This window comes from Phalacrocorax carbo, chromosome 4 (assembly GCF_963921805.1).
Source record: "Phalacrocorax carbo chromosome 4, bPhaCar2.1, whole genome shotgun sequence".
NCBI classification, from domain to species: Eukaryota; Metazoa; Chordata; class Aves; order Suliformes; family Phalacrocoracidae; genus Phalacrocorax; species Phalacrocorax carbo.
Window position 1 is genome coordinate 14423066 of NC_087516.1, and position 20557 is coordinate 14443622.

General features: G+C 42.1%; 1 protein-coding gene across 1 annotated transcript in view; it reads right to left on the reverse strand.

Moving 5' to 3' along the window:
* STK32B (serine/threonine kinase 32B) overlaps window positions 1–20557 on the reverse strand; it is a 184406-nt gene that overhangs the window by 35064 nt on the left and 128785 nt on the right. Inside the window, exons 6-7 of the mRNA XM_064449122.1 lie at window positions 17546–17635; window positions 212–315 (exon numbers count right to left, since the gene is read on the reverse strand). Of these exons, the coding sequence (XP_064305192.1) occupies window positions 212–315; window positions 17546–17635 (194 nt within the window). The remainder of the gene's footprint in view (window positions 1–211; window positions 316–17545; window positions 17636–20557) is intronic.

The window sequence follows — 20557 nt, forward strand, 5'->3', positions numbered from 1 at the left end:
TATGTCCATTTTAGGCAAACTTGCATAATATAATTGAGAGTGGGGTGAAATTTCCCCAAGACTGTCTCCACCTGGAAAGGATCAGGAGAGCATTCCTGACCTGAACTGCAGCCTCATCCACTCCGATTTTATCATGCACTCAGGGGCACAGCAAACTTTGGGACTTCTGTCAGTCAATGTGATAAGTAACAACAAATGCCATCATTCTTACCCAACCCCTCAGTAATTCATATGCTGTAATTCCTAGCGACCACCAGTCTACTGGGTACGAGTATCCTGGACCTCCATCCATAAAGGTCTGGAACACTTCTGGAGCTAAAACAATAAATTAAATTTTAAAAAGCATTATATTAAGGTTAGACTATGGATCATTAATGTTGGTATTTGAAAAATTAATAAGGATATAATTCACTGGAACTAAATACATTTGTAAACACATCATTTTCAGGCTGCAGTTTCACTGCATTGGTTTGCTGGCAACAAGTGAACTTCACTGGTCAGGGTTTTTCAAAAGCCAATAATTTTATGTTAATTCCTACCTGGTCCATTTTAGTTTTATGTTATGCAAATAAAAATAAGTAATAGGAAGGGAATACCTGAACTGAAGCATCACTTAGACTATTCAGGGGAATGCAGACATCTTATGGGACAAATATATAGGCGAGGTGATTCTCTGTGATTGATGGAGGTGTTGAACATGGTAAATCTCATCCTTATTCTACATTTGGATAGAGTTAATTAGATGGGTTTTAAAGGTATTCAACATAGGAAAATGGTAATTAAATAAAAATCCTGACACTGATTAGATGCTGTGAGAATCTCTGTCCTGACTGGAAGTAAACACACTGTAAACAAAGTAATGAATTCTATAAAAATAACTTCCCTGGGGGGAAAAAAAAAAAGATCTTTTCAAAACCAGATCCAGTTGGCTAATTTCAGCAACAAAGACATACTAAATAATGCCACTGCAGTTTCTTCAGAAAACCATATATAAGTAAGAAAGGATATGAAATGAAGAGTCAGTCATGCTTTTCTAATTATTTCATAGCAGAATCTCAGTACACTTTGTGAAAACAACATTTCCCTGGGGATTTTCTGAACAACACTATCACCAACCGTAACATCATGCTAGATTGCAATTACCATGTCAGCCTCTTCTGGCCACGACACTGAGTCTAATGTATCACATTACCACCTGATTACCATTGCATCACTTTCTAATGGGCATACTGCAATGAATAATGTAGTCTGGTCACACTTACTACTGACTGGCAGTTTGGGATTTGACTATGTATGGCATTTAAATAAGCACCTTTAATTAAAAGAAAGGCATTCCTTTCAGAGGAATTTTTGCAGTCCTTGCATCATTATGGATGGCAACCTTTATGGATGGCAACCTAACAGTTTGTAACCCCAGGCCTGAGTTCAAAAAGTCTTGAAGAGCCCAACCTAGTAGAGGATTTTGGCATCCATGAATTAGATGAGGCAAAACCCTAATCTGTAGAATGAAGAGCAATGAATTAATGAAAGTGCTCCTGTACTCTCTGCCCAGCAGGATCATCTCTAAATAGGTTTGGTAGTAGAACTGCAGGCACCTAAATAAATATTTTTGCCAGAGTACATGTGTTTGGAAGATAGCTGATCAGTGCATTTCTGGCATAGGTAAGCTTGTGCTGTGAACCAGTATGGCGTGAATCAACAATGTCATAAAAGTCATCACACTGAGTTATCTGTGTCTCACCTCCAGATAATATAGGTTCACTTGGCATGTTATATCTTCAGATGTACTTCAGAGCTTGTTTGCATGCTGCTGGGGATCTCTGTCAACACAACTTACATGTGCGTGGTCTATCACATAGATGCTAAGAGGGTAGGCAGGATTTTGTGTGTTACTTCAATGGATCAGTGCACCTAAATTGCACATCAGGCACCAGGCACAAGGTACCAGGTACTTTGTAGTAAAGGTTTGCTTTATTTAGCCACATTCGTTATGGGTTTTCCCCACTGTGCCTAGATGATGTATAATATCCCATTACAGAAAATAGCCTTTGAGGACTTTTTTACTGAGCTATATAGGTATAATATTGGTTTCACTCTTTCTTTTATAGCTTTAACATTGTAATAATGTGACGGATCACTATCTGATTTCCGTGAAGAGGTAGAGGTGAAAGTACTTTATTGATGCAACCTACAACACTGATAGAACAGTGCAGCTGTTTTGCTAATCCACTGACTGAGTTATCCACTTCTATTTTATTTGCTTCTTCTAAAAGCTTCAAGGTCAACTCATCCCACATTAAGCAGATCAGCAGAAAATGCTTTCTTTTGCCCAGTGTCCCTGGTGGTTTGAGGCTCTATTTTGTCGCCTGAAGCTGATGACAGCATCCTTAGATCAGAAAATGGGCAGTTAGGCTTCTGATTTTTAAGGCAGATAGCCCCTTTTCCCCTGCTATCTCAAAATTATTTACAGTCCAGCTGGACAGACTCTCTGTGCTCAGTCATCTGCAGCGAAGCTGTTGTAAGCACCGGCTTTGCAAGATGACAGGGGAGACCGACAGAAGGTACAATATGATTTCCAGTATCCTATGTATAGGTTTATTCTAAGAGTGACATCTCAACCCTACTGAAGACAACAGAGCTTTCCCCAGTTTAGCAAGGCTGTTAAATACTAATCTCACATTAAGATTGTGATTAATGTGTGTAAAAGCCTTTCCAAGCTGAGACATTAGGCCCAAACGAAGGCCCCAACCTGTATGGCAGACTTCTGGAATTTGCCTGCTCGTTCTGAAACATAGCATGATTTTACAGAAAGACAGCAGGTCCTCCAGGTGATGGGGTTAGCTGACCTCTGAAGAACTAGAGCTGTGAAATATAAAACATAACATTAGATTTTGCTGTAAGAAATAATTATGTCAGGAGAACCAATTCTGAGTGCAAACTGGCTAGGATAAAAACAAATAAAAAATCTGAAAGGAAAATTAAAACTCTACATTGATTTTCTTTAGGAGTGTTATTGGAATAGACTATCTGTAAACTTTTAAAATTTTAATTTGATTTCAGGCTCAGCTTGGACAGCTGTCCTGCAGCTTGCTGTGGGTAGGTTCTGCCAAAGGACGATAAGATTTGAGCTTCCCACCTTGCAGCAAGGGCAACAGCTCTGCTGTGTGCACCCTTTTGGCACAAATCCTCTCCTATCATAACAGATTTAGGATGACAAGTATACTTACATATTTTACCCTGTGTGTCTACCTAAATGCAAGGATTCTGCCTGCAAAAGTTCATTCATGTGAACAAAAGTGAGAAAGTGCATGTGAGAAAGAATGTTTCAGATCTTTTTCCTCAAAAAATTTCTACTGAACAAAGACTTTTCAGGAAAAGATGTGGTTTTAATACTGGGTCTGATCCTGCAGATTCTTTTGGCTGAGGTCTGTAATTACTATAACAGGCAGATTGAAGGCAGGTGGAAGTTTGCATGGTGGGAACACAGCTTTTAAACAGTGAAGCTAAATCAAGTATTAGCAATTCTGGCAGCAGCAAGAGTGAATTCAAAGTGCAGAAGCAATGCTATCAGTAGGTCTTACAGGTCTTCACAGCCCCCTGTGAATAAACATCAAAGACATAATGGACAACTGCTTTACTAGAGCTGCCCAAAAGAGCGCCTTCAACAGCGGTAACCTTGTCCAGCCTCACTGCTCACCCTGCTTTTATCAGGAGATTGGACTAGAGATTCCTGAGGCCCCTGTCAATGTGAATCATCCTAGTATCCTGTGATGCTAATGAAGGTCAAGTACCACCTTGTCAAAGTCTGTCTGAGTGGGGTGATGAAGGGGTTTAAGGCCAGAAGTCTCAGTGGGACCTTCACAGCACATCACGAACTGCATGGGCTCTTCATCCTCACTCAGACACCTGCAAAACCTGCCACCCAAAGTACTGGGGACTTCTGAAAGTCTGTATCTCAGAGCAGTGTAGTCTTCTGGTCTGGGAGATTACTCTTCATGTGTGGAAGAAGTGTGATCCACGGAAGGCTTTGGTAACTACAGACAGATCATTTTAAAACTAATGCCATTCCAAGCTGAGACATCTGTGCTAATTTTAACAGGGCAAGCAATAAAATCAGGAATGCTTCTGTGTCTTGTATGATAATGAGTAAATACATGTATTTAACTTCAGCAACTCACCAAGATAAAATCCTCCAATTGTTTTTTCTTATATTATTTTTCTATATTTTTCTCTTAATATACTTTCATGCTTTCATTGTTTATCTGCTTTGCTTTCTTGAAAAATGGCATAAAATGAACCTACCTTTGTGCTGCATTAAGTGTGCTTCAGTGCGTTTTTTGGCTGTCCCTAACATGTATTTCCAGTTAACGGGTTTTTTTCCAAATAATAAATTAGAATAAATCCTATTCAGAGCTCTGTCTTTTGATGCTTTTCACTGTATCTTTCTAGTAACACCATATCATTGTAGACCATCTCTGTACCAAAAGAAAGATTCCAATGAAGTAAGTAAACCATTATTTTGTTTTAAAATAAAACCATACTGGAGAATGGCTAATAAAAAAAGTGAACATGAAAGCAAATCTGGTGGGTCTGCATCCATCTCAGAAGCAGTGGCTTCCTGGGATATCCATACTCTTTTTCTATGAGTTTAGCCATACTCCAAATAATTTTGTGAAACAAAGGGTAACATCTGAAAAATCAATTCATATATACAGCTACCCACTGCAATTGTCACAGCAGTCAGATGATCCACCTTGTAAATTATGTAATAGGATGCATCTCATATTGTATGTGTATTTCCCTAAAGACCTGTAAAAAAAAAAAGTATAAAACTGAAATTTTATTTAACCGGTTGGTACTTTTGTACCTTATTTGTGGAAGATAATCAGTATCTAACAATATGATTTCATGATTCATGAGCTTGAAATAGAAGAGAATATCAATGTAAGTGCAAACAATACTGAACCCAGTTTTTACTATTTGTTCGTACTGTAAAAAAGCATTTTGTACATAGGATGAAATACTTTTAAGTAGGGTTTGTAAAATCTGCCTAGTGTTCATAGTTATCACTTAACTCCATAGTAAAACTATAAGTGCTCCAGGTCTCTGAAATTCAGGCCATTTTAATTTGGTGCCCAATGGTCAGTTTGAAAAGGCTGTCCAAGATAAAATAGTCAATTCAAGATCTATCACTTGGAATGGCTGGCACAAAGAATAGCTGTTATTATTTTTGATGGAGCATACTGGTTTAATCATAAAGATAATTCATCAGAATAAATCTTAAAATGAAGAGCTTAGAGTGGCTTTGGTACGAATCCTAAATAGCACAATGTGGCATTTCATTTCTGATGAACTGATTTAAGCTTCACTTCCTTAGCAAGGAGCTAATCAAAGAGTGCCTGGTGCACTTGCCTACCCGGGAGGCTGCCAAGTGTTGATTAAGAAGCTTACAGAGTTATTACTTTGAAGCATTGCTGACTTCCATAGGCTGCTTTGAAACTTTGCAAAATTGGTGAGAGGGACAGTGCAGTGACATGAGCACACTAGACACTTCTTCAAGTGGCCTTTACTACATACTAACAGATCAGTATATTTAAGCAACAACTTGCCAGTGAGACTTGCAAGATCGATTAGCTGCAAGGAGCTGATTGTCCATGAGTGGCTAAATGTTGCTAATGAGTGCTGGTCATTAATTCCTACAAAATTCCCTGTGCCAACATTATTAATATGACAAACTGAAAATAAGATGAAAAATAAAGCCATAGTGGTTTGGCCTCAATATTTTTGAATGAAGAATTTCAGATGGGCATGCCCAAAATATTTCTCAAGAATTAAAACCCTGACATTAGTCATCCAGTTGGCTACCTATACCTCTCTGTAGTCTATTTGCATCTCAGCAGAGACCCTACATGTCAGTAAGGGGAATCAGAGATTTGTGGAGTACGGCAGGGGCTGCAAAGCAATACACTCTGCCAGTCATGTAGCAAAACACACCTCAATGGTGCAGGTTTTATTGTAATGCCTAATATTTCATAGGTAAGAAAACAGATTTCAGTGTCATTAACTGAGGTTCAGCATGATACCAGGCTGCCAGGTATCATTTTCCTTCCTCATATTAGTCCCTGATCTTGAAAAAACCCACAAAACCCCCATATATATACACATATATACAATGCTCACAGTATAAACAATATTTTGATTGACTAGCACAGGATAAGCTGTTAAAAGCTTAAACCTGTCCAAACTGTAAATGTGTGAATGACTCTATGTATATAACATGTTCATAGCTTCACCTTGCAGAATCAGGCTTAATAGATGACAGATTGAGCTGAATGAAAAAAGAACTTGATTTTTTTAAACAATATTCCGAGAACCTTGGACTGAGATGCTTCAGTGAAATATTAACTGCTTTCTCCGCACTGTGACGAGAAAATATTAATTTTCACTTTTACCTGAAAAGTAAATTCAGAGGCCAGTAGTTCTTCTAGGTTCAAATAGAAAACAGAAACCAAACTACAGTGAAGACAAGAGATCATCTGTTTGGAGGAGAAGCTGTTTTAAGAACAAAAGGAAAGAAAGCAACTTCCCTTTCCCTGAATATAAACATGGACTTGGTAAACTATCAATTTACCTCCTAGTGTTTACTTTCTCATGTGTTAAAAAGGTCTAAATTATAATGGATGGCTTTCTGACTCAACTGCTAACTTCTGTTGTACAAGGCAAAGTGCTGCTTAAAGCCTGACCATGCTGGGCTGGCAATTTTCTAGTGTGAAGTCCAGACTTGTTACAATAATGTAACAGATTTTGTACCATTATTCACATAATACACCTCAATAGTTTTAATACTCATATTTAATGCAATTATTCAATCAAAGTAAATATTTTAGATACCATTACCTGAATACAGACACTGCATTTAGAATGCCTTATTAGTTTGCCATACGGTTATACAGCCTCTCTTGCCCTTACTCCAAGTGCTGTCCTCATAAAACCCTCTGCATTACTCAACCACTGAACAGAACCCAGTTCTTGCGCTTGTGTTTGCACAGAGAAACCCTTTCTGGTTGAACATCTGGATCAACCTCAGAGAAGAAACCTCAAGTTGCTAGCCCCATTGAAATAAAGCCCAGCAACAATGAATGTGTCATAACTACTACTGAATATGAAATTATACAGAAGTACCTTCCTTACTCCATTCAAAAGCTCATGGTGGCTGCAGTGCTAATTTTTCTAGCAAACTGTTGAAGGGATTGTGTCCAAAAATACCCATTTGCTATTTGGAAGATTGGCCCAGTGCATGGACTGCAGCTGTTCTGCCCTGGTACTGAAACAAACTGATCTGCATAACTGGGGATTCACAAGACAGACTGTGTGCCTGATGGATCAGGAGGACTATTACATGCTCCTGCCTCACATATTCCTACCAGGTTAGCAAAGTATTTGCAACAGTTTATGCATGCAAAGACCTGGGGGCATTACGTGGCTTGAGCAAAGAACAGGAGTTATCCAGGGGGCAGAAACATCCTGCTGGGTTGCTGGAAGTCCCCACTTGTTGCCCCCTCTCCCACCTCTGCTGGAGGTCTCTTCCCCCTCAGATCTGACTGCAGAACTCCACATCAGATCAGGCCCTTTCAGGCAGCTAAAAAAAACCAGAAACCAACCAAACCAAAACTATGACTTGCATTCAGGGTGGTGGGTGTTTGACTGAAATAATCAAAGAAATTATTATACTAACAGTTTTGCTGGAAGATCTCAAAGGATGGTAGTAGGTCAGAGAGCACAGAGAAGTGAAAAGCAGCTGGAGACAGTAACTTCTTTCACAGAATCACAGACTGGTAGGGGTTGGCAGGGACCTCTGGAGATCATCTCATCCAACCCCCCTGCCTGAGCAGGGACACCCAGAGCAGGGGGCACAGGAACGCATCCAGGCGGGGTTTGAATGTCTCCAGGGAAGGGACTCCACAACCTCCCTGGGCAGCCTGTGCCACTGCTCTGGCACCCGCACAGGAAAGGAGTTTGTTCTCACATTTAAGATGAACTTCCTGTGTTCCTGTTTGTGCCCATTGCCCCTTGGCCTGTCATTGAACACTATGGAAAGAGCCTAGTCCCATCTTATTGACACCCACCCTTTAGATATTTATAAGTATCAGTAAGATCCCCCCTCAGTCTTCTCTTCTCCAGGCTGAACAAACCCAGGTCTCTCAGCCTTTCCTCATAAGGGAGATGCTCCAGTCCCCTGATCATCTTCGTAGCTCTCTGCTGGACTTGCTCAAGAAGTTCCCTGTCTTTCTTAAACTGGGGGGTCCAGAACTGGACACAGCACTCCAAATGTGGTCTCACTAGGGCAGAGTAGAGGGGGAGGATAACCTCTCTCGACCTGCTGGCCACACTCCTTTTAATGCACCCCAGGATACCATTGGCCTTCTTGGCCACAAGGGCACAGTGCTGGCTCAGGGTCAGCTTGCTGCCCACCAGCACTGCCAGGGCCTTCTCAGCAGAGCCGCTTTCCAGTAGTTCAGCCCCCAGCCTGTACTGGTGCCTGGGGTTGTTCCTCCCCAGGTGCAGGACCCTACACTTGCTCTTGTTGAATTTCATGAGGTTCCCCTGGGCCCAGCTCTCCAGCCTGTCCAGGTCTCGCTGGATGGCAGCACAGCCTTCTGGTGTATCAGCCACTCCTCCCAGCTTGGTATCATCAGCGAACTTGCTGAGGGTACACTCTGTCCCTTTGTCCAGGTCATTGATGAATACGTTGAACAGGACTGGGCCCAGCACAGACCCCTGGGGAACACCACTAGTGACAGGCCTCCGACCAGTCTCTGTCCTGTTGATCACGACCCTCTGAGTTTTGTTGTTGAGCCAGTTCTCTATTCACCTCGCTGTCCTCTCATCCAACCCATACTTCCTTAGCTTGCCTGTGAGGATGCTATGGGAGACAGTGTCGAATGCCTTACTGAAGTCAAGATAGACAACACTGCTCTCCATCAACCCAGCCAGTCACACCATCATAGAAGGCTATCAGGTTGGTCAAGCAACCTGATCTCCTGAGGTTTTTCAGCTGCTTGTGTACCTACTCATTAATGTCAGAGCAGATCCAAAACCTGAACACCCACTTGCAGCTCAGTTGCTTAATCTCCTCAGCCATGGTGCTCCTAGCACAAGCTGAAAACTCCATCAGGTATGGTAAGTCTTTATTCAGCACCTCAAAGCCTCACATGACTGCTCTCAGTTATTGTTTATCAGAACAAACAGAAGCCTCCTGGCTCATGCTGGCATTATGATATTTCCCTGGGATCAAAAGGGCAGGTAGCGCATCACCAGTGCCTGCAGATAGGCAGTCAAACCCTTGGTAGGAAAGGGTGGGATTTTTTAAAACCTAACTACTTTCTTAACTGTACACAAAAAGCAACGAGCTGCAAAACACTGCTTAATTATGACACCGTTTAGTATCAGTGCAAGGAAGACCAAGGTTGAACACCTTTGAAAACCCAACTCCAAATTTGTCCCTGCTGTATTGTACTGCCTCAGGAAGCAATTTAGCCCTACAGGATACTTTTACTTTACCTATAAGGTTGATATCAGGACATCCACTAGTTTTCCTCTGACCCCAGTAGTACTCCCACACAGCATTAATTAATTAATAAATATGGATGACTCATACATTTCAGAAGTTCAGTGGACCTCTATAAATCCACACTCCTCTGGTAATCTCAGTTATACAGCTGTTCTTTACCATGACAGAAACCTATGAAAGCAGCTGTGAAAATCTGAGATAAGAAGCCTGTATGATAGGAATGGGGTAGCTGAAACTTTTTACGTAATTTACGGCTGATTTTATTGGCTTTGGATTTTTGTCAAGCCTATTTATATCACAAAGCCTCTACCTAACACCTTTAACCCTCCTACCACCAGAAATGGAAAAAAAACTCAAATAAACTCTAAATCCCCAAAATTTATAACCTGTGAATGGAAAGATTTTGAAACACTGACCAATAATGTACAGATGTATAGAAATTGATCATTCAAAAAGGAAATATTTCAATGAGTAAAAGCATGTGTTATAGGACTCAAATATATCTAAAACATGCCAGAGTGAGAAATAAACAAAAGGCGATAATGTTTTCTAGATATATTTTAGTATTTAACATTTTGTTTTGTGGCTGACCAACCTGTTGCAGGGGAGAGGGCCATTACTGCAGATGGGTGCCCAGCACAGAGCACATGCTCTGAGACACAAGGGTACTTCCTGCAGCCTGCCTGAGGGACCAATATAAGAAACATCTTTTTTTTTTTCCCCACTCAGAAAGATTGAACAGTGGTAAAAATGGCAAACACTTACACAGGTGCTTCCAGCCAGGCAAATGCACACTTTCTTTAAACACAAGAAACCTAATGAATAGCCTCTGCAGGAAGAAAGAGCCACAGCTGAATATCCCAGGCGCAGGCTGCAGCCAGGGGCTGTCCCCTGCCCTGCACTGGCTTTCCTGGCCCACATCCCAGTGCAGGCTGGAGGGGGATCCCCCACAAGTGCCTGCGTTTCTTTGTTGGCAGCAGACACACCTGCCAAAAGCCAGCTAGGTCTCAAAGGATATTTTGCATTGGTTGCCAGAGGAGGGTGACAGCCTGAAAACTAATGAGTTTTCAAAGGGCTATTTCTACAATAAAACCTTTCACCACACCCTCAATCACAGGTGTTGCAGAAGGTTTGAGCAGTGAATTTGTAATGATAAAATCATTACATGGGTGCCATTACACATGGCATAGGTGACACCCAAATTTCCTAAACCAGATTAAGGCACACATCGTATTTCACAGCTACAGCTGTCTGAACAGTACGAGGCAGAAACTCTGAAGACCCCTGAACCCTAAGAAGCAGATTTCACTTCAGCATTTCATGTCAATGCCTTTGAGAAGTAAAACTGCAGAAGCAGCTGGAAGTAGCTTGTCCTGCCAGGTTGTTGGCCTCTTTCCTTTCAAAGTCACTGTTGTCCATGTTTTTGTTTGCCTATGTGTAGCAGGTATTTTACTTATCTGAATGAATCAGCTGGGAAGGGGGAACATAGAGAAATTACCAGGGTTTCTGGAAAAACATTCAGGTCCAGATACATTGCATTCTGCATAACCATTTAATAAATAGGGACATAGGCAGGGAAAATTTCAGGCTGAGAAAGACTCTGGGGCAAAAAAGCTAATGTGAAGTGGGATTAAGCAAAGGCTTCAAAAGCTGGCCCACACCATGCTTAGCATTACAAGATAGGTATCTTAATCAGAACAGCTAGTGTATTTTTACAACGCAATATCAATTCACTGCATTTTTTCCTGGATACTAGTTTTAGGCAGTCATGCTGCATGTGAGCAAATCACTCCCTAGCAATTTCTCAGCCAATTTCAAATGGGAATGGAGGCTTTAGAGATAACATTCTTCTGTTTATTTCCTTAAATTGGCCATCGGAAGAAGTGAAAAATCCTCTAAGTACTTCTACTAAGGGAAAGGCTGTAGAGTGCCCTCATATCTGATTAAATGTAACAGGATCCACATGTGAGTAAGCCTTTATAAACCTCGAAGAGGGGCAAAAACCTTTCATCACATTTCATACCTTCATCATCATGAAAACCAGCAAAGCATAAGGTATGTCTTAGAGGAACCACTAAATTTCCTTGGTTCTGGTGCCCAGCAAGTAAATTGAAAGTGATTTTTTTCTCGGTACACTGAGGTTAAAGTGTGATTTAAATTCCTGATAATGAAAGCTTACAACCAACCATACAGCCAACCTCCTCAAGAATTTTTTTCTATTTTTCTTATTGTCTAAATGGCTTAGCAAAGCCACAAGGAAAGTCTGTGATACAGCCTTAAAGATAGAAATCATATGGACTTAACTGTCAGGAGTGAACCCAAAACTTCCTTAATCTGAGCACTGCAACAGAAAAGTTTTGCAGCATTTCACTGAAGATATAACTCTACATTAAATTAAAGGTGTAAACTAAAAGAGGAAAGGAAGTGAAATTAATGCACTTAAAGGAAAAAGCAGCACCAGTGAGTGAGTGTCTGGCCATATCTGTCAAATTCTTAATATCTGAGGTTTGCTGAGGCTTTGATGTCCAAGCTGTGCCAGAGAGAATGCTCACCCATCACTGTTCACCTGAAACAGAGCATTTTTACAGCTCTAAAAGATCTCCTGCCTTCTTCCAGCTCCAAATAAATGCAAGGATCACTCTTCTGACAAGTGCAGCAAACACTGGTGGATAGTGCAGTCATCTCTTCATAAAAGGAAAGAGAGCATTTTTCTTGTTCTGTTTCTTCTTGTTGTGAGATTTTGGATATGGGGAAGACGTGATGTGTGGGAAGGAGGGTTCAGGGGCAGAACAGCTTCATAAGCTGAGGTGAACCAAGACAGCAGTTCACCGGTGTATGAGGTTAAAACCTTATTCCCATCTCCCACCTTCCCTCCACTCCAGGTCTATAATTTACCTCCTTCCTTGGGTCATCTTGGGCTCTTACTGGACCCTCCAGGAGCTTGTTTATCTCCCTGGGAAGGCAATGATCCTCAGCTGTCAACAGCACTCTGAACTTAGGTCAGAGAAACTATTTGCCATGATGTTTAGGCTGATGAATGATAGCAAAAAAGCAAGGCTATAGGGATGAATCTGTATCCTGGAGATTAGTATTTTTCTACTAAATACAAGGAATCCAGAATTTTCTAGCAAATGGAGAATACCATGCAAAGGGACACAAGCAAACTTTAGGCAGGAGGGACTGGACTTGAACATCTCTGCATCAAATAGGCAGGTTTTCTAAGATAAATCTCAGCATTTCCCTTCTTTGTACTATCTCCAGGCAAACATCAGCTACACAAATACTCCTCCTCCTTGGGGTGGGAACGGAGGGTGGGGATTCCAAAAGGACTGCATCATTTTTCCATAATTTTATCCTTAAAATACCAAATCGTCATGTTTGGCACTTGCTCTAGATTTTTGTGCTCTTGGTTGTTAAAAGCTAAGTTTTTTCTTGTGAGAAAACCTGCCAACAGAGACCACTAATGAACTAAGAAGGTGACAGTCCACCTATGTGTGCAGATGGGATGAAATATGCTCCAAAGGACACTAAGGTTCCTGCTAACTCTCAGCAAAATATTTGGAGAATACTCATATATATTTTTGTACAGCTCTTTTAACTAATCTGCTTTTGATCATTAGCCACCAGACAATGCCTTCATTACACATATTCATACTATGACAGACAGATGGTAAAATGCTAACTGACCCCTAAGCAGGTACTCATATTTTTTTCTGCTTTCATAATAATTATGCTTTCTAATGTAAAACTGTGCAGCTTCTTCAAGATTAAAAATGTAAGGACATCAGAACAGTCATTTGATTGACAACCAATTTAAATCTCAGAAAATACTCTTTTGTTATGTCTGCTGTCACCATCACATTTAAACATGGAAAATATCTATTCTGAATATGAGCTCCTGCAAAATGCCTATTCTTCAAGGATACTTTTGAATAATCTGTATAATAAGAATTTGCACCTCTAATGACAATGGCTGCTGGAAGGTTGTAGGCAGCTATTTAAGCAGAATGTGTGAGCTCTGAGACATAAATTTTACACAGAAACGCAAAACTACCATATAAAAATGTTGGAATCTTAAAAGACGTTTCAATCTTCATGTAGGTAAGGGCACTTCCGTGATTGTGATTAGTTTCACATGTCAGTTGTACAGCTATTCATTTGTATGTGTTGGGGGGAGGTCAAATTACTTGTAGAGGAAATAAGTGCCTAAGTTTTTGTTGGTTTGGGTTTTTTTTTTCCATAAATAAAACCACCACATAGGATCATAAGATCATAGAATCATTAAGGTTGGAAAAGACCTCTAGGATCATCAAGGCCATCTGTCAACCCAACAATACCATGTCTCCTAAACCATGCTCTGAAGTGCCACATCTACACATCTTTTAAACACCTCCAGGGATGGTAACTCCACCACCACCCTGGGCAGCCTCTTCCAATGCCTGACCAGTCTCTCAGTGAAGAAATTTTTCCTAATATCCAGTCTAAACCTCCCCTGGTGCAGCTTGAAGCCATTTCCTCTTGTTCTATCACTAGTAACTTGGGAGAAGACACCAACACCCACCTCACTACAACCTCCTTTCAGGCAGCTGTAGAGAATGGTAAGGTCTCCCCTCAGCCTCCTCTTCTCCAGGATAAACAACCCCAGCTCCCTCAGCTGTTCCTCACAAGACCTGCTCTCCAGACCCTTCACCGGCTTCGTTGCCCTTCTCTGGACACGCTCCAGCAACTCAATGTCCTTCTTGTACTGAGGGGCCCAAAACTGAACCCACTTTTTGAGGTATGGCCTCACCATGCTGAGGACAGGGGCATGATCATTCCCCTACTCCTGCTGGCCACACTATTCCTGGTACAAGCCAGGATGCTGTCGGCCTTCTTGGCCACCTGGGCACACTGCTGGCTCATGTTCAGCCAGCTGCCAACCAACACCCCCAGGTCCTTTTCCTCCAGGCAGCTCTCCAGCCACTCCTCCCCAAGCCTGTAGCGTTGCATGGGGTTGTTGTGACCCAAGGGCAGGACCCGGCACTTGGCCTTGTTGAATCTCATACCGTTGGCTCTGGCCCAACAATCCAGCCTATCCAGGTCCCTCTGTAGAGCCTTCCTACCCTTGAGCAGATCAACACTCCCACCCAACCTGGTGTCATCTGCAAACTTACTGAGGGTGCACTCAATCCCCTCATCCAGATCATTGATAAAGATATTAAACAAGACTGGCCCCAACACTGAGCCCTGGGGAATCCCGCTCGTGTCCTGCCACCAACTGGATTTAGCTCCATTCACCACAACTCTCTGGGCTCGGCCATCCAGTTTTTTACCCAGCGAAGAGTGCACCCATCCCAGCCATGAGCCGCCAGCTTCTCTAGGATGATACTGTGGGAGAAAGTGTCACAGGCTTTGCTAAAGTCCAACAGACAACATCCACAGCCTTTCCCTCATCCACTAGGTGGGTCACCTGGTCATAGAAGGAGATCAGGTTGGTCAGGCAGCACATGCCTTTCATGAACCCTTGCTGGCTGGGCCTGATCCCCTGGCTGTCCTGCACATGTCTGATGAGCTCACTCAGGTTCTATCACTCCATAATCTTCCCCGGTACCAAGGTCAAGCTCACAGGCCTGTAGTTCCCCAGATCCTCCTTCTGTCCCTTCTTGTAGAATAGCTTCTTGTAAGATGCCAGTGTGTCACATCGGCAAGCCTCCAGTCATTGGGATCTCCTCTGTTACCGGGACTGCTGATAAATGATGGAGAGTGGCTTGGCAAGCCCCTCTGCCAGCTTCCTCAGTACTCTCAGGTGGATCCCTTCTGGCCCCATAGGCTTGTGAGTGTCCAGGTGGCTCAGCAGGTTCTAAACTGCTTCCTCCCAGATTATGGGGGGTCTACTCAGCTCTGTCCCTGCCTTCCAGCTCAGGGGGCTGAATACCCTGGGGATAATTGGTCTGGCAGTTAATGACTGAGGCAAAGAAGGCATTAAGTACCTCAGCCTTCTCAGCTTTGGTGGCAATGCTTCCCTCCACATCCAATAGAGGATGGAGATTCTCCTTGGCTCTCTTTTTGATGTTAATGTATTTGTAAAAAGATTTTTTTTATTATTCTTTATAGCAGTGGCCAGGTTGAGTTCTAGCTGAGCTTTTGCTTGCCTAATTTTCTCTCTGCAAGACCTAACGAGGTCTCTGTACTCTTCTTGAGTTGCCTGCCCCTTCCTCCAAAAGAGCTAGACTCTCCTTTTTTCCTGAGTGCCAGCAAAAGCTCTCTGTTCAGCCAGACCCATCGTCTTCCCCATCAGTTTTTCTTGTGGCACTTGGGGACAGCCTGCTCCTGCACATTCAGGACTTTCTTCTTGAAGAAAGTTCTTTTTAAACTAAAACTGTTCTTGTAAGTGAGATTGCATCATCCCCTCACCTCTCTTCTCACCACATTGTATAGAGAACCTGTGGTGCAACATCGCTCAGGTACTGGCCCAAGGGGAAGCTCAGTACCCAGGCTTGGTCTCCTAATGCTCTATATCTGATGCCTGTGCAGTGTTGTTCATCTCATCTAAGTAACAACACTGAAGACACTAAGCTAGGGCTAACCAATACAAATGCTGACAAAATTTTCATCTAAAACCTCGTTCCTCTGCATAACTTAAGTGCTTGGGTCAGGACTACAGAAAATGTTTCTTGGTTTGTTTTGAGAGCATTTATAAGAGTAAGGTAACCAGCTTCACGTTGGTGCACTGGTCACAAGCCCAAGTGGCACAGTGTGGCTACACACATTACTGTATCCTATTAACTGCCAAAATAGGACAGCTACGCCTAAGATGCTCAGGAGGAATAGACTCCGGTCCCTGGTAATTCCCTGGGAATTATTTGGGAGAGTGTGAGCTGATTCATGCCCAAACCACATCACCTCTGAAAACAGGACTCTGCTCCAGTGCCTGGGACTGCTCTGACACAGTCTCACAGCTGGTGCAAAGGCACCCTGCAGACGCTTGCCTGCTTCATGTGCAGGTTGGTACAGTGCTCTTTGTGAGTTGAAAAATGTGTGTTAATCCCTATTTCTTGGGCACATGCTTTTAATCCTATACTAATAGGCAGAATTGTGTCCCCGAATGACATTATCAGAATATGGTAATTTACCAGTATTTTACCAGTGCATGGGTGTTAGATGTGCTCTGAGCATGTCTGCTAGAGAAAGTCTCTTGCACACGCACGTATCTCTTAGTCTGGTTTCCAGAACCCAAATAAGTTTAGTCTTAAGCTAGTCATCTCCACAGGCAATGGCAATTACACATACAGACAGCATTGAAAGAGCAGATGTGTAGGAAGGCACAAATAGGAAAAATCACAGTTGTTATTAGTCATGGAAGCTCACCTAACTTTGGTGGGAGAAATGACCTCCAGGAGATGCCTTCTGTCCTTCAACTCCAGGGGAATTTTGAATTATTAACTTAGCCAACATTTAAACACATGAGAACAGGTGAACAGAATTTTACTCTCCCAGCCTTCAATCTATCTATGCATTTAAATTACATGATTAAAACATATTAAATGCCCCTAAAAGCCATAGGTCAAGTGCTGAAGGGGTTTTTAACAGACACATTTTTGGGGAACTCAGCATAGCAAAGCAATTAAGGATGTGCCTAGATATTTTTAAACTGACATTACATGTTCTCTGCTAGATCATAAGCACAGTGGTGCAAATATAGTAATATATTCTTGTCTCCAGATGTGGTGTATGCAGGAAGTAACACAGCTGAAAATCCCCTGAATTTGCTTCACAAAACCAAACAGAACCTGACTAAAAGCAGTGTGGAGATCAAGCTCCTGCCCAGTTCCTCCATTTCCAATGTTTTCTATTCCTAACACACATGTACTGTCAAAAAAGGAAGTTGCTCACATTTATTTTATGCTTTTACAACTTAAAATCCTTTCAGTATACCATTAGTCAACATTAATGTGTGTGCTTTCTTACATTTTTAAAATGGTGTTGAAGACTTACCCATATAGGGTTTTGTGCCAGCCATAGAAGAAGCTTTTTCTGAACCTTTCACTATGGTTGCTATGTTAAAGTCAGTGATATGAACGTGTCCTGCAATTTCACAAAGGAAAAACAGAAGTTAAAACAGCACATCATACAAATATTCCTTCCTTTATTTAACATTTAGGTCATAATGGAAAGAAATTAAGTTGGAAATATTCATAACAATTAGTGGAAACTTACTATTAAATGTTGCTCATAACTAGAAAAATCATTTTAGCAGCAAAATAATGGAATTTCCTGTATGGTTGTGTCCACTATCTCCTTGCAGTGCTGAATGTTTTTGGCTGGTCACCCCAAAATCCTCCTGCTGTGAATGTTAGGGTCAGTAACTGTCTTCTAGAGCAGTAACCACCCTCTTCTAGAGCAGAGCCACCCCTGGCACTCTCAGGTACTCGTGACACCAGTCTGTTATCACATCCACTTCAGTCCGGCTTCTTTCTGAGCCTCCTCAAGGCAAAAGGGAGCCATGAAGAAAAAGGGTATTTTTATCATATTATAACTATAGAATTAGATCCATGGTAGCAGAAGAGTGTGTATGTAACAGCAGCAGGTCCCGAATGATCACTTATTTGACAGCAGGTTGCAAGATGAAAGACAAGTGACACAAGTCAGCATATGGACTTGCTGCCTGAGCAGCCAGACAGCTGATTTAAACTGAACTATCGGGCTGGATGGCCCAGGCCTGCTGTCATTACTTTTTTCCTGGGCTAGTTTACAACAAGCATAGGTTAAGTTGCTCCACCACTGCGAAGCGATAGTTGTTAATCATGGCTTGCCGTAGGCAGGTAAACTGAATGCAAATCCAGCCTGAAAATGTATCTGCAGACTTTTAGTTTGGTAAGTCTGCTGTTAGTTTTGCATCTTCCACTTAAGGTTTAGTTTTATACTGTGGAGTGATGCAGACATTCTGTTGTATGTGATTATATCTGGCAATGCCATTTTGGAGGACAGAATACAAGGAAAGGTACCCCCTTCCCTGGCTTAGCCCTGCACTCATATCAGGATCAATACAGTGTGTGTTGAACTAGATTCTTGAACGACAGGCTCCTGTGATGGTTTTTTTTTTGCTCAAGATCTCAGCCTCATTCAGTGCACAGAGTGGAGCAGGCTTTAGGCATGATGCAGTTATTAAGCAAGGGAAGTTGCTTTCATGTTTGCTGCCAAAGGTGGAAAGAGCGTAACAAATGACTGATGTTGAATGTTACCGTAGTGCCCGACTGAGGAACAGCAGTCTCAACAAAATATTATGCTGCTCTGACACTCTAACTCAGATCCTGCTTAAAGTCCCCAGGAAATGCATCTGCCAACCTCTAACAAGTCTGCAGCCATGCATGTGTGAACTGAAATTCTCAGAGTGAGTCCTCTAATTTAGCCAGATATGAGCTGGTTTTGAAGGGAAGAAGGAAGAAGGCACATCCCACTCCCAAAACTAAAGATATTCCTGCAAACTGCTTACATTTTATTGACACTTTCCTCCTAAGACCCCAGCCCAGGAAGACATCTGCACACAGCAGACAAGAACGCTGAGCAGTAAATTGCTTTATGAGGGATGGGAGGTGTTAGGCTGCCATAACAAGAACTAGTGTTCACAGCCCAGCCTGCCATCAGATTTAAAGGTGGTATTCATCCTTCCTGGTGGCTGGACCATAAAATGTTTGCAGTTTATTTCTGCAATAATAAAACACCGTGGCAGAAGGCTTCTTGAAAAAGATAATTGAACCACGTTAAGCCACCTCATGGCAGTAGTTTTAAGCAATTCTGTGTGCACCGTAGAATGAAAAGCTGCAAGAATCTTGGCAGGCTAATACTTTATCTTTTTTGACAGATAAATATAAAGTTCTGTCATTTAAATGACAGCATTGTAAGTGATGCTTCCTATTAGAGTGTTGGCATGATAGCCTGTTGCAAAACACCTACCGCATAATATCCATTCCGACTGATCCAAACAGTTGATTTGCAATGACAATTGCCTCTCCTGCAGTGCATTGTTTTCTTTCCATTTTATTAGATTTCTTCTAATTTAACAAAACCAAAATAACACGTGTGAAGTGTTGCATACACTGGTTGAAGCTTTTTGTCAAAAAAAGCCTTTCTACAAGGTAAGGGATTGATTGGGAAGGTTCTGCATAGCTCCTCTGCATCCTGCTGCTGGTACAGCAACAATGAGCAGCTCCTGTACGCATAGCAGGGCACAGCAGAGCTGTGTTGGTACCACTGAAAAAACTCCGCCTTTGCTCTGCCCCATCACATGGCCACCCCATGGCCCATATTGCCTGTTGTTTAGAGGGCTGCTAATTGGCTATGGAGGGAAAGCAAGGTGTCCTGTAGGCAGGTAGATGGCTGTGCTGCCCCAGGCACTGCACACAGTGTTTGTTTGGGGGTTTGTTTTGGTTTTTGGTTTGTTTTGGTTTTTTTTTAAGACGTTCATTCCTGGTGTGAATATTTCAAGAGACAGTTAGACCCCAATTCTCTATAGGAGTCTTCTAATCAGCCTCTAATACATCTTTTTACTGCAACTGTTGCATATAGGAAAAGGAAAGGTAGCTGTTGTTGCAGTAAATATGCTGGGATACTAGCTACTTCATACTGTTTCCAAAATTTCAATTCATGGGGACTTTCCCATCTGAGCTTCACACCTTGTACTTTATCTCCCTTTCTGGATATTATTGTGAACAACTAAATGTCAAAACCAAGCCTGTACCCTGGCTCCCATCTCAGGTACCAGGTACAATATTGAACTAAGCAGTATGTCAGTGCCACTTGGGTTTAGCTTTTAAGAGCTGTGAAGCACAAATAATTCAGCAGTACCTAACTAAATTCAAGTATCCCAGGGAAAGAGCTCATTGCTTAATCCCATGGCTGCATGACCCCATATGATAATATGACAATGGTGGAGAGAGGGAAGAAAAGGCAAATGACCACATTCCTCTGGCTCTCTGCAGTGGCTTTTTCAAATCATCCCAGACCGCA